Raw genomic sequence first — 20,358 nt, forward strand, 5'->3', positions numbered from 1 at the left:
TCGACTTAATGTTTATTATTGAGGTTGTAGTGGGTGGTGGTGGTGTACTGGAGTGATTTATGTTGAAAAGTGTTCCTAATGTGTTCCTAATGTATGTTGTAATGTTCCTAATCCTCATGTATGTTAATGGAGTGGACAAAATATTAGGAACACCAAACGCCAAACTTCCCCTAGTTCCAACTTCTCAAATGTGAGGATTTGCTGCCTGTCTCTGGTTTATATCATTGTAATGTGTTGGTTTTGGACTGTCGGTCGGACAAAATAAGCTGTTCCCAGACATCGCCTTGGACTCTCGGAAATTGTGATGGCCATTTTTTACTGTTACTGTGAGTAGTAACTTCTTGTCATCAATGTGAGGTTGCCACGTAACCAGCGGAGACACTAGGAGGTCACTGAAATAGTCCGTGCATAACCGTCAGTAAAACCATAACATGTAATTTTACTTCAGTTTTTATTCAGATTAAACAAAAGTGTTGGTTTTATATGACGTGTCAGTTAGTGAGCTTTAAAGGTGCTGGTAGGTGGATGTCACATTTGGGCAGAGCCAGACTTGCTGTTTCCCTGTTTACAGTCTTTATGCAAAGCTAAACTAAATCGCTTACTGGCTCCAGCTACATATTTAAAAGACAGATATGAGAGTGCTATCAATCTTCTTATCTAACTCAAAACAACAACAAAATAATAAAAAGTATATTTCTCACAATGACAAACTATTCCTTTAATTTTGACCAGCTCAGATCAGATTTTTCTGGCTTCACTGCAAAACTCCGATCTGCATTCGCACGTGACTCTCTCTCATTTTTCCTAGCACTCACCTTCACACTACACTCTGTCTTTCTCTCTCTGTCACACACACACTGTGTGTCTGACTTTGACAACTTAATTTGCATGGACAGTCTATGTGTGACACAGTGACTCCAGTGTACCTCTGCTGAACACCCATGGATGCTGCTGCTGTGTCACGTTGCATTAAGAAACCTTTTTTTTTTTTCCGGTGCATATTTTCTCTGAATGCTGATGAGGCTGTTAGTTTTGTAGAGCTGCGTGTGTTCAATCACATGCTCATGTTGGCAATAACCAGCATATGGTCTGTATCGAGGCGATGCACAGGTATGCTTATGCGTGCATGCCAGGATGTATAAAAGTATAAAATATTGCATGTGCATACAAGTATGAGCTTCAGCATGCAGATTTAACTCTATCTTTTTGCGTGTGTGATGATGCTATCTATTTAGGAGTCCAGTGATGTAACTAACCTGATAACTACCTCGGCTGAATTCTGATCAGATCTCATGCGGTCTGTTTCCTGTCAATAAACGAAACAGGATTTCCCCCAAATCATATTTTGCTGCCCTGCTGTCCTTTATGAGCAGGCACACACTCGACCAGAGTCCCTTGTAATATTTGCTTCATTTACTTTGCTCCTATTACCCCCTAACAGCGCCAGCATCAGCACTTTCAGTATTTATAGCCTGAACCTTGAGCTGGTGTTCTCTTTGTTACAGCGCAAGATTATGACAAGATTTTTTCACCTCTCCTCCTTCATCTCTACCACCGCTCTCTCTATGATCCTACCCATTTCATATTCTCCCTTCACTGTTTTCTCTCTTTATCCCCAAACTTACTTCCCCTCCTTCCATCTCTATGCTTTTTTCCTCTACATCATCTCTCTCTCTCTCATTCCCCTCCTTCCTCTCTCTTGCAGAGCCGGACTGGGCATCGCTGACTTTGGGCGTGTTTGTTTGCCAGGCCTGCTCGCTCCTACACCGGAGCATCCCCCACATCAGCCGGGTCAAGTCGGTCCAGGACACGTGGGATGCCAGTGAAGTGGAGGTACGGTGCTCCACTTCCATATATATACAGTATCTACAGAAAATATGTACACTCCCTTATCTCAGTAAACTCCCTTAACTACACAAATCACTCATTTCAACCTGATGAATGCCACCTGTTCACAAGCAGGTGCATGCTCCTGAGATTTGATCATTAGCATATTCAACACCATACTGTTTCAAGCCCCCCGCCAGTGTGTTTTTGGCATTTTTAAGATATTTCACATTTTTCTGAGTCATTTGCTCACAATGTTGAATAGCCACACTGTTAGCCAAACATTTTTTGACAAACAACTTAGTTTTGCACTCACAGTTCAAAAATGGCTGTTGCTGAAGTGGAGCAATGATGTATGACTATAGTAGACACTGCAGTCATACGTCATCCTCATAAAATCTGTATTTTTGTGAGTGTCGCATAGGCTACTGATACGGTATCAAGCACCTGCGTTTCAAACTAAATACTTGCTGCAGACGTGCCGCAACAGGATTAATGCTTGAAATATAAGTAATTTATATCAATTAAACACTCTCCAATCAAACTCGGCACAGAAAATTATGTTTAATATTGTTAAAGCAGGAAAGTCAGTAAATCAGTCTGCAGTGATCTATAAATGAATGTGGGTGATTCTTACAGTATCTGCTGTTCACAGCTGCTTTACACTGTATGAAAAGCTTCTCCTGTCAGTTCATTAAATGACTGCAGCATATGAAGGCAGCAGGACTGATACGTTGATAAATCTGCAGCCTCTGAGAAGTGCTGCGCTAGAGTGCAGTGCCGTTACGCACGACCGTTCACTGTGTTTACCTTCATTAAATCACCTGATGTCACCGCTGCTACAGTATAACCACACACACCTCTACACACATCAGATGGGTCAGTTATGACTCGATAGTCTGCTTTTTTATGAAGGTGACGTCGGGTTAGCAGGGATCATCACAGCCTCTTTTCCAACTTTCTTTTTAGCAAAAGTAGCGTCTCATGTTTTATTCTTGAGACACAATGCGATGCAAAGACTGTTGTGTAACATCAATCACTAAACTATGTGACCGTGTACGAGGTCAGATACATTAGAATTATCGCTGAAATAGCGTTGGTCCGATATGATATAAACAGCTTTACCAAATCAATTTCATTATGTTTTATTTCTATCATTTTTATAGTAAGTAACTGATGAAAACTACTACTCCATCTGTCTTTGGCTGCAGATTTGTGGTGATGTGTGTTCATGTTGTGATGCTTTGAACCATCCAGACATTTCCTGAAGAAAAGCTTTCTGTTTGCTGAGCTGTCGTTATCACGTTTAACTGTGTTTCAGAGCTACGAGACTAGAGATATGACTGGCTGAGAGGGAATTTAGTAATAACCACACCCGCTGATCTGTTTTCACCTTCAACTCAACCTGCTGCTGCACATACATGAACCAAAATAGCAGGCGCACATGGAGATGTCCAGTCGGTGTGCCTCTGCGCTTTGCATTTATTATTTAAATTTCAACTGAGTGCAAAATATTAAACTGAGAATGCGATGCATGCTTTTGAATCCTCGTAGAACCGGGACTGGCTACTGAGGAGGAAAATTTAAGGACATTTAATATAAAATAAAGCAAGATGTCATTGCTTAGGATAGATGATCCATCAATAAAGAAGCCATCATCTGATTTCATCTGTGGATTTCACATATCCCTGTTAATGACATGTAACCTAGTCTATATAGCTAACGCTGTAGTAAGTGGACAGGTTGGGCTACAATATCACTACCATTGCGACACATCGCTGGTGTGGTAGAATGGAGTTCTGGTTGCCATGGTAATGGATTATGTCTGACTATTAACCACACTCCCATTCTCTGTTTGAGAAAGAACTGTTAAACAGGAAGTAACAGTGGCTGGAGCATGGATGTATTGTAAGAGCTGGATAGGACTCAACTGCTCAGCCTCACAGCCAATGTTTCCCAGTGGTCACTCGTGGTATTGCAGCAAAAAATCCCCCTGCAGCCAAAAAAGCATTTTCCCCATAAACCACCATTGTAAAAGAGACGTCTGTAAAACTGTTGACAGGACACCTCGAACTGCAAACAAGGTCAATTATGACTCTTTCTATTATGAATTTTTGATCCATGGAGGTTTTATATTTGTAAAACTTCCCTTGAGGTGAGTGAGTCTGTGTGACAAACAATGGTTTGACATGAAGTGGACATGGATACCAAATAATGTCTTGCTAAAGCAAAGCAGTTTGTGATGCGAGGTGCTCAAGAGGAGGCTGAGTCATCGAGATGGACAAGATAATATACAGTCAGTGATGTTACACTGTCAGATGGAACTGGACACCTGCATAAAGCTTGTGAGTGTTAACAACTACTACTATTTGATAAAAGGAAGATAAAACATGGTAAACAATAATTAATTTTACATTATGTTAGTTTTTGTTATTTATTTTGGTTATTTGAAGCTGTTTTCAGTGACATTTGAACTCCAAAACCATTTGTATGACTTGTTCTTGCATGAAGCCCAATACGATGACATAAACTGGTTGCCAAATTCTTTATGTGAAGCATGAATTGTGTGCAAATCCCAGTATGTGCAACATAAGCATGCATGCTAAGTATCTAAATGACATGAATATGAATACAATACAGACAAAAAATATTAAGTATGGAGCCCATGGTAACCACATAGTCTAATATCTGTAGCATTATCTTTGTTGTTCTCATGGAAACAACCCAGTGATTTTTCTAAACAATATGACAGAAAATAAAGCAGCACTGAATAATAGGCTGCAATAAACAAAGGATCATATAATATAGTCAGTATCAATCAAGCCAATGTTGTTCACTTAAAAATGCTGTGATTGGCCTGATACCAGACTTGCACATCGTCTTAAGACATCCAGCCCAAAGAATATTGACTTCTGACCTCTGACCTCCCTGTGGAGGGAGAGAATTTCCATATTGGGATCAATAAAGTGTTATTCCATTAGTGTGATTTTTCTCCTGTGTGTAAAAAGAAACTTTAGCTGTTCTGTGCCATGCAAACCCTTTAAGAAAGCAAGAAATATAAAAAAACTGTAAAAAGAAATGCATATTTTGATATTTTTAAGACTGGTTAAAATCTTTGGCTCTGCTGAGAAAGAGTGAAGTTGTCTCTGGAATACTAGTTAAACCACCACTCTGTGATAAAAAAAGACTTTGGGGGAGGTAATGCTGATGTGAGTCATGAGGAAAAACAGGAGGTGGAGATGTGGGAGGACAATAATTAGGATTTAATGGGGATTTGAGTTAAGAGGAGAAAGTGGAGGCGGTATGAGGCAAAAATAATACAGTGGAGTTTGGGGTATTTGGAGATAAAACCCGAACAGAAGCAAGAGTATTAGATGACTGGATGACTGGATATGATTGCAGTGCAGGAAAAAGAGATGCCAGGGTTTTATGTTGTCTGTTTGTGTTCAATCTGCCCTTCTGTAATTGCTGTAAAGGGAGAGTTTGGGGATGATTTTGAGGGTTTATTGTTGAGACGTCTGGAGCTGTTGTAGTCCCATTCCAATAAAACGTCAGTGATCAAACAGCCACAACAGTATTCACTTTATGAACTGATCCAAGCTAATACCATATATTTTGCCAACAAGTTACTGTCAAGTCCTTTGAACCATCGTAAAATTAACTTTTCTTAAAACAAAAGACAATAAAGGATAATAATACCTTTAATATGAGGTGAAGGAGAAGAATGGAAAAGAGCAGTATGGGGAGGGAAAACAATATGAAATGCTATATGAAAATTCTTGAGAAACCAATATCAGAGAGCTGCTGAAGTGCAACAACAAAATCAATCAAGGATAGCAGTAAGATGTCACATACTTAGAAAACTTTTGCATCTAGAGGAAAGTCATTACAGAGTTTTGAGCCTGGAATTGGAAACTGATAAAAGCCATATCTGCAGATTTGAGAGCGTACTGTATGGATGTGGGTTGCTGGACCAAGTATGACCTATAAAACCTTTGAATCAGAATCTGATTCATGAATTTCCTGTTGTGCTTCTGAGTGTGTGTACATTTAGAGCAATGACATTGAGTTGTAATCATTCTGCGTTAGGCTAATAAACTACTGTTACGTCTCTGTACCATTCAATTTAATTGATTTACTTAGATGTTAATCAAGAGAACATTTCACTTTATAAATTATGTTTACAGTGTAACAAAGTGCATGACACTATTTCAACTGTAACCATGTTGTGGAGAGATTTTGACCACATTTTCTCATAATGACTAATTCTATTTCAACAAATGACGTGTGCCAGTAGCAATCTGTGGGATGTACATAAAATGAGAGAATGTCCATCTGTCAGTTGCCCTGTTGCATGCAGGGAAGCTCTCAGGAAGCTACAGTATCTTAAACCTCATTGTTTGTAATATTTTTCATGTTTATCTTTCTCTGTCGTTACTTTTGTCCGCAACAGGTAACTTTACGTTTAGTCTCTTTCACAGAGGTGTGGTTGACCATGTGTGGCATTCTGTATGTAAATGAGCCTGTACATGCACAAGCAGAGTACACGTGTATTTTCTTGTTTGCACGGGCATTTTATATGCACACATATAGTACTTCTATGCATATTTTGATTAATGAGACCCCAACTCAAGGACAAATCTGACTAATGTGGTCTTAACTGTTTTTGCCATTTAAAGGACCAGTGTGTAGGACTTAGTGGCATCTAGTGGTGAGGTTGCAGATTGCAACCAACTGAATACTCCTCCCCTTTCAAGTGTGTAGGAGAACCTACGGTGGTCGAGAAACTTGCGAAAAATGCGAAAGGCTAGAACCAGTGTATAGTTTGTCTGTTCTGGGCTACTGTAGAAACATGGCGGTGCAACATGGTGGGCTCAATGGAAGAGGACCCGCTCCCTATGTAGATATAAAGGGCTCATTCTCAGGTAACGGAAACATAATGATTCTTATTTTCAGGTGATGATACACTAATTAAAACATATTTATGAATGTTATATTCCATTTCTGCCAGTAGATCCCCCTAAATCTTACACACTGGTTGTTTAACTCACATTATCATGCATATTTGGTCTTGCAGATGCTTGCGACTCACGGTGTGAAGTAGTGAGTTAATTTGCATAAAGGGGTCTAATAAAGTGCATCCTGGTGGTTATGCTGAAAGGTGCCAAAACAGTCTATCAATCTATGGCTTTGATAATATTAATATCTTGTTGTAAATGTTATATCTGAGGTGTCAAATACATCACCTTTTTGCAGCAGATGTGTCACATGCTCATTTCTGTGACTTTCTTTAGAGATGCATGTTTTTGTTGAATGTTTTGCTTGCTATTTGACCTTCACAATAGAACGGCAGGGTGCAGCATCCTTGCCAGAGCCCCTCAGAGGAACAGAGAGGCGTGTTGAGGGATTCAGCCAGTTGGATTGGGCTCAGGGATTATCCTTGGATGAAATGCACGATGGAGGGAAAGAGGGCAGGAAACAGACACGTCCCAGTGCAGTGTGGCCGTTTCCACAATTAATGCCATAGCAAAGCAGGGACCTTAGTCTCAACTGAACAGCTTATCTTACCTCAGTGTTTTTGTGCTTTAGTATTTTCTTCTTCCTGTTGTTTTGTCGCCTCCCTCTAGGTCTTACTTTCTTGAAATGTCATGGTTGCTGTTTTGTTGATCTGCTGTAAAAAGGTTTTGCTCTTCGCTTTCTGTTTCATAACTTTATCCTCAAGGAGCAAAGATTTCACTGTTCTCATTTTATCTGATTTTATTTCAAATCTAAGTTAAAAACAATCCAAGCAGAAACATGAAGTGTTATCATGTTATCATTATCCTTATCATTTATAATCACTGGTATGTCCCCAAATCTTACCAAGCAGTGGCTGGTTAACAATTGCTTAAATACAACACCGGTCGAAAGTTTGGACTCGCTTTTTCACTTAAGGGAATGGAAAGGTGTGTCCAAACTTTTGACTGGCACTGTATGCTGTTAGTGTAGATAAGATTTATCTGAGATTAAGCAATGTGGAAACTGTATCCAGCAGAAGTGATATTTAAACAGCCGCGTTGTGTTGTCATGTCTTCCTCTCAGTTGATGGCTGCTATGGGAAACAATGCTGCCAAGGCCAAATATGAACAGAAGGTTCCTGCTTTCTACTACAGACCAACACACACTGACTGCAAGTAAGTACTTGGGCCTTTCTTTTAGTTGTGACTTTCAGTAGATTTATACTGGAAGTGCAGGATATGTATGACGTAGTACACGTATCCTGCATGATTTTCATACAGGAAAAGTGCGTCTGTTGTCTGAAAAGATTTTTTTTTACCTGTGTGTACGATGCAAAGGTTGAAAGAAAACTATTAAAAACACATCATTGAGCCACACCGTTGCACTGGGTGACATGCTCCTTCACCACGAAGATTACAGTCAGGTTACTTTCTTTAGAAACGGCTCCAAAGTCCAATTGAAGCTGCAAGCAGCAATGATCGGGCCCTTGCACCCTTGCACACGTCGGGGCATGGCGCAGTCGAACGGCTTCTATCACGGGCATGTAGATGTGTTCAGACCCGGGCTGTGTTCAGACAGTGAAAGAAGGAGATAAACATCACTTTGTCCACTATTTTACCTGCTGCTGGGGCTGCTGGGTTGAAATGTCGTAGGGGGCGCTATGGAGCCAGTTTGCATAAATGACTGAATATTGTCATGTAAACGTGTTCAGGCCGGGACCTCTGTCTTGGCGAAACATCAAAACTCGACACCACACCACGGCCACACGCTTCAACCATAACTAAATCCTTTGATAACTTTTGATCACATATAGGTCTAGATGACACACACTGATATTTAAGTCATTATGATGAATTCTGTAGGAGGAGTTCGTTAAAATATAAGACATGCAAAATTGCCAAAATTGACCACTAAATTCAAAATAGCTGACTTCCTGATGGGTTTCAGCTATGGGTCCAAGAGACTTTTTTGTGCGCCCTGGCATGATACATGTGTGTACCGATTTTCATACATGTAGGTTTAACATGGGGCGGGGGCTGCTTCGTTGAAATATTGTAGGGGGCGCTGTAGAGCCATTCTGCCACACTTATGCCAGCCACTGATACGAAATTACAGACTTTTAGAACTGCCATGTGTGTGCATAGTTTTGTGAGTTTTCAAGCATGTCTTGGCCCTTAAAAACAGCTTCGTATTTTGTGGCGAACAATGTGTTGCCATGACAACGGCTTTTGGTGAAAACTGAAAAGCTTCATGAGTTGTCATCATCAAGGTTTTACACCTTGGCTGACCAAATTTGATGTATTTTTGACTAACCTGCTAGGAGTAGTTAGCAAAAGAGTGGCGCTTCAAACTTCCTGTTGCCAGTAGGTGGTGCTATGACTGTCACTAAATATGGGCCTTTACATGTGTTCAGACCGGGACTCTTAACAAGCATATGAAATTTGGAAAAGATCAGATCATGTGGAGTCAAGTTATAAGGCTTTGAAATGTCATGGCAAAACATTGAAATTCGCCGCGTCGCCATGGTAACAACTTTCGACAAAAAGCCACCAACCTCACAACATATAATCTCCAAGGTCTTGAGGCTATTCTGAGTAAATAAAAGGTGGATCCAATCACCGTGCTACCCACAGGGCATCAAAGCGTAAAACATGTTACTTCCTGTTGCCAGGTGTGTGGCGCTATGACTCAGATCCAGTATTGACACATGGATGTGTTCAGGACTCTTTTCAAGCACAAAATATTTGGATGTCTTAGGATCATGTATGCTGGAATTATGGCCGTTTCAATTTTCATGGTGAAGGATCAAAATTCACTGCCCGGCCACACCCCCTTGGCAATGTCGAAAACTCATCGTTTTGATAACGTTTAATCTCCAAGGTCTGTAGATGATACTGACTGAATTTGATGTTGCTGAGATCAAATCTCTAGGAGGAGTTCGTTAAAGTATGCGGCCTGGAAATGGCAAAATCGGTGTCAAAATCGCAGATTTGATCCAAAATGGCCGACCTCCTGTTGGACTTAGGTTATGTCTCCAAGAGACTTTTTGGTGCGTCTGGTCATGATACATATGCATACCGAATTTCGTTCTTCTACGACAATCCGTGTCAAGGGGCTCAATTTTCTTAATTTTCTAGGGGGCGCTGTCGATCCATTTTGCCCCGCCTTTTTGCAAGATCCATAAAATATTACATTTTTCACCACTTCTGATGTATGTGCAAAGTTTAACAACTTTTTGTGCATGTTTAGGCCCTCAAAAATGCGTTTGTTTTGGAAGAATAATATTAGAGAAGAAAAATAATTCCCTCAGATCCTATAGGGCCTTCGCACCGCTTGGTGTTCAGACCCTAATAACAGTGATCACGCTTTCAGTCTCTGGAGAGTAGTTCTGTGCATGCAGTTCTAATTACAGAGCTTCACTAGCGTGCTGTGCTACATATCACAACCTCTTGACTTTCTACTACATTTTACATTGTGAAGAAGTTTAGTGTTCTTGTTTTGTCTTACAAGTGACCCCTTTCACATTACACATAGTAATTTGATCCATTGTTAATATAAAAATATTGATTGGTGCAGCTTTAAAGTCTTATTTCTTAATGTGATGTTTGCTGTTGCTGAGCTCCACAGTCTGCTGCCCACACTGCCTACAAATGAATGTGATAAGAAAATGCTGAATGCAGAGGCAGTTACACTGCATGCTGATGAGTGTTAAAATGATAAAAACAGGATGCTGTGCACGGCAACAATAGTACTTTAAACATGATATATACCATTTCACACCTCTAACTGTGTAATGTATATCATCTAAATATCACTTCCTCTTCCTCTTTTTGTTTATAAAAACTCTATCACATGTCCCCTTGCTTTATTATTTCAGAACTTTGTATCACTGTAGAATTAATTAGGCTGAAGATTTTTGACACTAATCAAGTTTTCCATGTACATATAAGAACATATATTTTAAATATACATCTGCCCCCCAAAGAGTCTTAAATTTGTCTTTCTTTTCCTAGTTCAAGTAAGGTAGTGACACTTTTGCTTCTCTTGGGTATTCTAGATTTGTCCATCCGCCTCTTCCTCTGTGTCCGTCTCCCTCCAACAGAATTTGATTAAAATAGACCGAAAGAGAAGTAACATGTGAGAAAGGTAGAGTGAGAGAAAGGCAATGATCTCAGATGAAAAGAGAAGTGTTTTTCTCAGTGTCTGTGCCACGGTATGTGTCTGTGTTCGCTCACTCCACTCCCCTGGGTGGGTTTAGTGTTTAAGATCAAATGTCACTGGAGGGTGTCATTCAAAGCAATCCCTACTAAGAGTAAGACGTTTTTCACCTGATGCAGATAGAACAGTTATTTTATTTCTACACAAGAAAGAAGAGGAGAAATGTGGAGAGAAAGAGAGGATGAAAGCAGGAGCCTGAAGGGGAGAATGAAAGGTTGAGAGAGATACAGAAAGACACCGGATGAGAGAGATTGTTGGCATGGTGATGTGCTGACTGTTGCCATTTGCTTCTCACGCTGAAGAAGAAGAAGGTCTAAAATCAAGATTGCGTCCTTTATATGCAGCTTTGGTCTGAACTATTGAAAGCGAAGGCTGAGGTTTGAACGCTTTACGCTGTTGATGTTATACACATCTATGAGTGTTGTAGAAAACAAGCTCCAGTACAGTTTAACTGGGGTTAGGTAAGTGAAGATTTAAAGCAATAGTTCTACATTTAGGGAAATAGTTAGAGTTAAATAAGATTGATATCACTCTCACACGACAGTCATATCTTCTCATCAAACTCTCGGCAAGAAAGTAAAATATATTCCCCAAATATGAAACCTATTCACTTGAAAAGACAAGTAAGCAAATAAACAGACCAATAAATTATAAAATGTATACCTAGTATTTATAATTGCTTAATTTTTTACAATAAATTGTGTTATGTAAATGTAGGCTAACAGCAGCTCACACTTGCTGATAGTCATCATCAGTCAACTTTCAGAAGCTATATATCCATACACGGGTATGTTTTTATCTCTACAAATGCTATAAATGGAGATGAAGCACCCACAGCAAGATACACATCACCATGTTGGACTGATGACAACAAAAATAAGGAAGCTAACATCAATTCTTCCCCCCTAATATTTTTTCTTCAGTAATTCACAAAAATGTTGTATTTTCCATCATGTATGGTCAAAGAAGAGATATTAATGTTACCATCTCTAATATTACTAGCACTCCTATTCATCGCTGTATGAGGCTACAACATGACACAGACAACTGAAGGCTTAACTACAGATGTTTCCATGTTATCATTTTTTCTCCTGTAAAAAAATAACACGGAAGTATCAGACTGTGTGTGCAGACCGGGTCGGTTGTTGAATGTATCATTGACATGAAAGCTAACAGTGTGTGTTTTCCATCGTGTTTCCAGGCTGCTGAGAGAGCAGTGGATCAGAGCCAAGTACGAGAGGAATGAATTTGAATTTATAGAGAAACAGGAACCTTACTCTGCAGGTACGTGCATACTGACAAAGATATGTTTGTGTTATTATATTAAAAACCTTCATTACATTTATTCCTCCACACTGACACTGACAAAGCTGATTTGCCTCATTAGTCCTTCCTCTGATCGGAGTCTGTGAAATTAGCTGATGTCCCAACATCAAGCAGATGTAGACTTTAGACTTGAATTGAACATGACTGCTGTTAGATCAAGCATGCCTTGTATGACCACACAGCTTGAATATTTAACGGGAGTCTGTGCATTTTAAAGGACTTCGTCTCAGCTGCAACAAACAGAAAAAAACCTATTAAAACAGCTTAAAAAGAATGTTTATATCAAATTTGAATGCATAGCATTTAGAAATGTAAAAGACTTGCACATTTTTATGCAGTCTGCTTATAAAGACTCTTTTTGTGACTTAACATGGACCTGCCCCCGAAGCCCAGCTAAATGTCTACAAAATATTTTTGTACTTTTCATTTGTTTTCCTCATCTAACTTTATTATTGTAAAACTGCAACCGTCACTATTGTTTGGGTATCTGGACAGTGGTGCCGCCACCTCATATAAAGAGAAGAAGATGTTTGGCACTGGAGAACTTTAAACAGGATGTTGAAGGTTTGTAAGCAAGAGAATTGCTGTATGTGCAAAGATGGTGGCGTTTATTAACAGAAATATTGATGAAACAGAGGCAAAAATGTAATTAAATAACACAACCTTGTGAGAGACATATTACCCAGCTGTTATTTGTGTAAGACCACTGATAAATGAACAGATTAACTGAACTGAAATGAATGATTGAACACACAAAAAAACACTGGTAATGTTGGGAATCAGAGTCTAGTGAAACGTTAGAGGCGCAACTATTTCACAGGATATTTCTCAGCTTTTTAAGCTAAAAAGAACTTTCATTCCATTTGAACTGTGAGATAAGCCTGTAAAGACAGTGCAATATCTCATGCGTATATTCATTTTTCAGGACAAAAATAAAGCAGAACTACATATCCATTACTCACTAGACTCAAGGACAAGCTCTCTGTCGTTGGTTTTATGACCTTGTACACATAGCAAAAAGATAATGAATAGAAATACATACAAAGAGATACATGCGTGCACCAACTCAAAGACAGTTTTTCCATTTGTGAAAAAGGCAGTGGCGGCTGCTCTGTTGTCGTGTCACGCCTGCATTGTTTACCCTTCGATAAGCAGAACCTTGAAAACTCTTTGGACACACGTTTCCCGGCGGATGCCAGTAGCGGGAATCCAGTTACCCTGAGACATCCATCGACAACTTTCAAACACTCATTTTCATCCTTCTTCTCCTAAGCCGTTGCGTATATTGAGGTTTAAAGCGCTGTTGTCATATTCAAGTGGTGACGCTGTAATTGTCACTGCCAGAAAACAGAGCCGCCACTGAAACAGCGTGTGTATGTGTTTGGAGTCTGACTGTACGGTATTTGTGTGTGTGTCTACTAGTATACATTTCACGTCTTGTTGATGATGGAGCTCTCTCATAGGCTTGGAGTGACCTCATTCGTTTATTGTTACAGTGGAGAAACGTTCACACACACACACACACACACGCACTAAAACAGAGTGGATTAATATGAGTCATTCTGTCATCTCTATTTGTGCATTCATGCTTTCTCCATCACTCATTTCAAGGTGCATGACATCTGAGTGTGTGTATGTGTGTGTGTGTGTGTGTGTGTGTGTGTGTGTGTGTGTGTGTGTGTGTGTGTGTGTGTGTGTGTGTGTGTGTGCGTGCTGGTGGGTGGCTGAGATCGACTATTGGCAGTAACTTGGTCTCCACTGCGGCCAATGTTAACATTGATCCGTTATGCAAAGGATAGGAGGAAGAAGAAGAGTGTCAGGGAAGGAGGCGAGGGTGGGGACAAGGAGGGCTATTGATCGATGAGGTAATGCCAGTGTAGGTGAATGTTTCATGTCAGAAAGTCACAGCAACAAAGACAGAGAACACACACACACACACACAAACACAGAGAAAAAGATGGAGGGAAATGAGTGCAGAGGACAAGAGGAGATAGAGGAGAGGTAATCAATGGCAGCTAGTGAGGAGAACGGAAAAGAGAGCAGTAGAGTAGAAAAATTGAGTGAACTTGAAAATGCGGCACGTGAAGAACAAGGAATAGAAGATACAAGGCTCACAGATTGTTCAGCAGATTTTTTAGTACAAGCTCATATTGTGACGACTGTTCAAACTGAATTTTACTTAAAGCCACTGGAAACCCAAATCTACAGTAGTCTACCAAGTATGTAGTTTAGGGTCTATGTACATAATAGTAAGCATCTAAAAAGTATTAGAAATTAGGTTCAATCCAAATTTGAAATATTGTCATTGAAAAATTTTTGTAAACTGTCCTGATATTGGGTTTGAATTGGGTGTGGTTATGCTCAGATATTTAGTACAAAAATTCTGCAATAAATTCCATGAACCAATCAAACGACATGACGTGCTGCAGTAAGCGTTTTTTCTCATTTCTGGTTGCAGGAGTTTCTGTTTCTTGGTAGCATTTCTGCAACTTAACCCAGTTAATTTTGCTATATTCTTCATTACTGCAGCTAATAACCTACTGTACATTTCAACACACACCAGTTCTGCTCAAGCACTCTTAGCTCTCTTCTTCTTTTAGTGACTTTCTTGCATGTCACACAGTTGTTTACACGTTTTTCAGATCTGCTAGTCACTTTAGCTTAGCTGCTAGCAATGGCTTCTCACCCTCTCACTTCTGCTCTCTCTTGCTTGGTGTGTCTTATCTTTAGCTATTAATCTGCCTTCTTTAGTGATAATGGTACATGTAATAAATGTAGTATATTTGTCGGAAGTGAGGCTCAGTGAGTTAGAAGAGCAGCTCTGTACCATGGAAACCCAGTCGTTAGCTACTGTAGTTAGCCAGCCCCCATTAGCTGGTGTGGGTGCCTACACAGTCTTGAGAAATGGTGTAAACAGCAAATTGAGCTGTTTAAACTAGGTTTTCTAATAGTAATCAACGTTTATTTTCATTCGGATTTTTGTGGATGCTTAATGAGACATTCAAATTTGATAGCATATATACATTTTTACTATTGCAAGCCAAATTTCCAGAGGCTTTGAAGCTGCACTAATCAATATTTTATAATAACAATGAGTCAAATGACTATGTCTAATGTGAAAGGTGTTGCTTGTAGTGATTAAATCCACAGAGAATAACTAACTGCAGTTCCCCTCAGCTATACAGAGCCTTTTAACATCTTGTAGCATCTTTATGCCAATCGATTTTAATTTTTTTTATGTCTCACAAATTTACTGTTCCAGTTCACTCTCACCGCTTTCATCAGTCTCATTTCCAGCTGCATCAGGCAGTTGTTTTTAGTGATAAAGCTTTCATAAACCCACTGTACACAATCTGCCCAGCACCAACAGACAGATGAGGTTAGTGAGTAGCTGGTGGAGCATTTAGCAGCTAAAGAGCCAGATATTTCCCTCAGCTGGAGTTGGTGGAGACCAAAACAGATGTAAAAGCAGAGTGAATATTGGAGTGACATTCGTCTAAATGAATGTCAATGTGTCTCTTCTCCCAAGTGGGCAAGAAAAAAAATTGATTGTTCTAATTAAGTTATAGTTAAAGGGTCGGTTCACCCAAATTACAAAACATGATATTTCCCAACTTATGTTTAGTGGTAATTAGCCTTGCAGATACAGTAGTTTTGGTTTTTATTTGTCCAGGTTTTGAGATTTCTGCCTCCAACCCAATACAATGGAGGTGAATACAATTTCATTTGTGGTGCTTCCTCTAGCATTTAAAATTATATCTGTAAAATTCAACAATAGCATCTTTTTCCAGAAACAGTGTCCCATTTACTCTTGATCATTCACAGACTTCGCAGTTTTCATTGGAAATACTTTATACAGAAGAATAGTCCTATAAGAAGACTGTTGACAGTGAGGTCTGTGGGTTATCCTGAGTGTCCGTGACACTGCTCCTGGAAAGAGATGTTGCTGTTGATGTTTTTAACTAAAAATTTTCAATGCTGTGAGCACAAGAAACTAAATTCAATTTAGGCTACTTCCAGCATATTGGTGTGGATGCAGAAATTTCAGAGATAGATATTTCAAAACCTGTGAAAATCAATCCAAAACTATCTGCATGGTAGACACCACTGCAAGTAAGGGAGAAAATATCTTTTTTTATCATAATTATTTGGGTGAACCAACCCTCTAAGATCTTTTTACTAAATTTCGCCCCTCCCCTCCACATTGTATCTTCTTCCTCTACCTACATGAGAATGAGAGAAATCTTCCTTTATAACTTAATTACCTCCTTTTTTTCCTTTCTTCACAGTACATTAGACCCTTTTACACTTTTACTGGTCATTTTCAGTGTATCGATGCTCATTATAAAACACTCTGAATAACATCACCAAACAAATGACTAAGATGTAAATTAGCTACATCTTTAACACCACCTGATAATGCTTAGACAACTTCCTCCCATTCAAACCACAGAAATAGATTCAGATTAGAGAGAAAACACTTCACAGCATGACAGAAATAGAGGAGAAAAGAGAGAAAGGGAGGCAGTGTAGGCTGAGCCTTTTGCCAAAATAGACAGAAGAAGAAAAAGACATTACAGGCTATAATAGAACAGCATCATTAACATGGAAAAGGATGTTACAATCTACAGTCTCTCTGTGTGCTGTGTTTCTTTCTAAATTCCTCCCTCTCTTGTGTGTTTGTGTCTTGGACATTGGGCTGTGTTTCCTCTCCTTTTCCTTCCTCCTCATATAAATGAGATTTCGAACGATCTTTGATTTCAGCTTAACTGAAGTATCATCTTACACCAACCGTGTTACAACATCTCACCATTACTGTTATAAATTTCTCCTCTGTTTTATCTCCCGTCTCCTCTGAGATGGGTTTTTGTTACCAGCCTTCCAACCACACACACTTTTTTTTTTCTCTCTTTTTCTTCCCAGGATACCGAGAGGGGTTTCTATGGAAACGAGGAAGAGACAACGGTCAGTTTCTCAGCCGAAAGTTCATTCTGTCGGAGAGAGAGGGAGCCCTCAAGTACTTCAACAAGCAGGATGTAAGCAAGGTCATATAGATGGTGTTTACATGAGCGCCATGAGATAATTTTGGCATAGCAAAAGGCAGGAATATGTGACTTTGACAATGTCCTAACTGTTGTTCATGCGTGCATCCACCAAGGCAAGGGATCCCAAGGCTGTGATGAAAATTGAAACCCTCAATGCCACCTTCCAACCGGCTAAGATCGGCAACCCCTGCGGCCTGCAGATCACCTACCTGAAAGACAACAGCACAAGAAACATCTTTGTCTACCACAGTGATGCTAAGGTACACTGTCACACACTTATTCGCACACATACATACTTGTTAATTCGGTTTCTGTGCACATAACCTACAGGCTTCTTGTCAAGTTTTAGATTCATACAGGGCACTAATACAGGGTTACTAGTATAATATGCATGCTGTCTGCTTCACTAAACACACTTGGACTTGAAAATGTTCCTTAATAATTCATTTCCTTTCGACTTTTTCTGTAACTGCTCATTCAGAGGCTATAGTGTAGTCAGAGAGTATGTGGACAGTGATACATTTAGTGTTCTCTTGAATCTGAGACAGTGGACCTCGTGCAAGAACCACTTGTACAAACTGATTCATTCTTAAGAAGCACTACGGGTGAAAATTTGTGTCATTCATCAGTTTTTCTCGTACTTTCTTCGCAAGGGGAGAAACGTTTGTTAGACTTTATAGTATAACTTCATAATAAGAAAGTCTTAATCTGAATGAATTCGAAGTTTACTGAAAGCTACTAAAATAAAATATATAACTAAAATAAACAGTGCAAAATTGATATTCTTTTAAGCATATTATCATTATCATGGCTGCCGATTTTATGATTTTTATTGGAACATTTTTGCACAGCAACTTACACATATAGTAGTTTCTAGGGAAATTCTCTGACTCTGACAGCTGCCTCGGCATCTTCCTACAGGTCTCTGTCCAGTTTCATCTTCTGTTGTTCTTCACTTCACCTACTGAAGACTATAATAGCCTGTTCTCTTGTCTAATGTCTCTGTGACTGTCACATCCCTTGACCGCCTCCTGTCACAGAGCACTTTGCTTTACAAAGCATCTAACTTCATGTCAAAGCATTCTCTCTTTATTTCTGTCACAGCACAGTGCTGCTCTGCTGACACATCATTAGCAGCTCTATTAATATTTTCTAAATGTTGCTGCTCCCCTTCTACTGACTCTCCTGATTTATGAAAGCAGGACCTGAAGCTCCCCAGTATGATATTTTTGTTTTTACTCTTGTTTGTGTATATTTATATGTAGATTTATGTGTATAAAACTCATCCACAAATGGAACAGGTCACTCTATATGGCAATTTTAGGGGCGTTGATTATGCTAATGATCAGATCTCACACCACCTCATGAACAGGTGACATTAATCAGGCTGAAACAAGCGATTTATGACAATTTGTGCATTTAAGAGAGTTTGTTGAATCTGACTTTGAACAAACCTTACAGAAAAAACCTCACAGAGTTATAGGATAAGCATACGAAAATGTTCTTGCATGAGGCCCAATGACTACTGTATGAGTGTAATGTGCTGACTTTTAGCTTTAATTTAACCGTCTACACTCAGATTCAGTGTAGCAACTGTCTTACTGTTCAAAAAAAATGGGCGAGTATGTAAAAAGTCAGCACTTAAACCTCATAGTCATTGTCTCAGTAGAGTATGTGTCACTCTTCTACTACAAACTGTACAAACTGCACTGTGTGTCTGATGTGAAATAGGTTGTTTCTACAAGTTTCATTACGTTGGTTTTGTTTTCATCCCATTCAGTCCCAGAGGACGTGTTTTAGCCTGTTAGCTTGTTCAGTCAGTCAGTTCTGTCTATGCTGCTGCTTCTGCCGCTGACGCTGCTGCCATGCTCTACTTGGGGGGGGGGAGTTATTATCGTCACCCCCGCACTCCACACTGCTTTCTTGTTGGGAGTGATGAGGTCAGATGCGCTAGATGAATCTGATCCACGTGAGCTTGTCGACTGAACTGCAAAAAAATGCGAAAACGCATAGCTTATTCTTTGTTTTAGCCTTACATTTAGCAGTGGTTCAAGCATTTAAAGTTGTTTATGGGTTTGCGAGGTCAACAGCAAACCTTTAGGAAAATATTTAATAAGGCCACAGCAACACTTCATTTTATGGGTCCCAGAATTTTCCAAATAATCTCCTGGGGAATGGGAAAGAACTATGTAATTTGGTATTAATGACTGGGAAAATGGGGACAGTGTTCTGAGACAGTAAAGTAACCTTTTATTTTAGGTTTAAAGAAGACACTAAACAGCTAAACTCCTACTGAGTGGAAAAATACTGCATGTTGAATTGTATAGTTTATAAGATGATAAATTAGTTATGGTATTTATTGTGACTTAAATCCAAAAACGCCATTGCAGAGGTGAAACATTTGTCAGACACGAACATCAACAACTTCTTACACATAACATTACATTGCAAACAAAGAACTTTTTCTTCTGTAAATCTGTCACAAAAAAGGTTCCCTACCTAAAACACAACTCAAGTTTGTTTTTGTTTTTTCATACCAATCCATGCAGATGAGCTCATCAAAGTGCAGTCCTTTAATTATCATATAATGAGCGATAAAACACAAGATCCTCAGTCTCACCTAAATCACATAAAGAACAACATCTTTTCTCTTCAAGGAGACTGTTAAACCTGCCTGTTTCTATAGCTAATGCTAATGTTCCTGAATGTAACTGTGCACATAGAGACTTTTATAGTTAAATTCTGATTCATGTGATTGTTTTTCATCAGACAATATGTTTGTAATTAGCTTTGCACTAAACATCAACAGACCATCTTGATCTACACATGAAGAACAGTTTATGTTGAGCATAATGCATATTACACTTTGAACTCTTTTGGAAAATGAAAAATAAATGTATACTTGCCTGTAGACATACTTTATATTTCTGCATGTTCAGCTCAA

General features: G+C 39.3%; 1 protein-coding gene across 3 annotated transcripts in view; it reads left to right on the top strand.

The window, feature by feature from the left end:
* Window positions 1–20,358, top strand: part of LOC121887456 (arf-GAP with dual PH domain-containing protein 1-like) — a 34,042-nt gene that overhangs the window by 9,942 nt on the left and 3,742 nt on the right. For all 3 annotated transcript variants that reach the window (XM_042398235.1, XM_042398234.1, XM_042398236.1), the window contains 5 exons: window positions 1,706–1,833; window positions 7,909–8,000; window positions 12,245–12,327; window positions 17,293–17,405; window positions 17,528–17,674. In XM_042398235.1, the coding sequence (XP_042254169.1) occupies window positions 1,706–1,833; window positions 7,909–8,000; window positions 12,245–12,327; window positions 17,293–17,405; window positions 17,528–17,674 (563 nt within the window). The remainder of the gene's footprint in view (window positions 1–1,705; window positions 1,834–7,908; window positions 8,001–12,244; window positions 12,328–17,292; window positions 17,406–17,527; window positions 17,675–20,358) is intronic.

Source organism: Thunnus maccoyii, chromosome 20 (genome assembly GCF_910596095.1).
Source record: "Thunnus maccoyii chromosome 20, fThuMac1.1, whole genome shotgun sequence".
NCBI lineage: Eukaryota > Metazoa > Chordata > Actinopteri > Scombriformes > Scombridae > Thunnus > Thunnus maccoyii.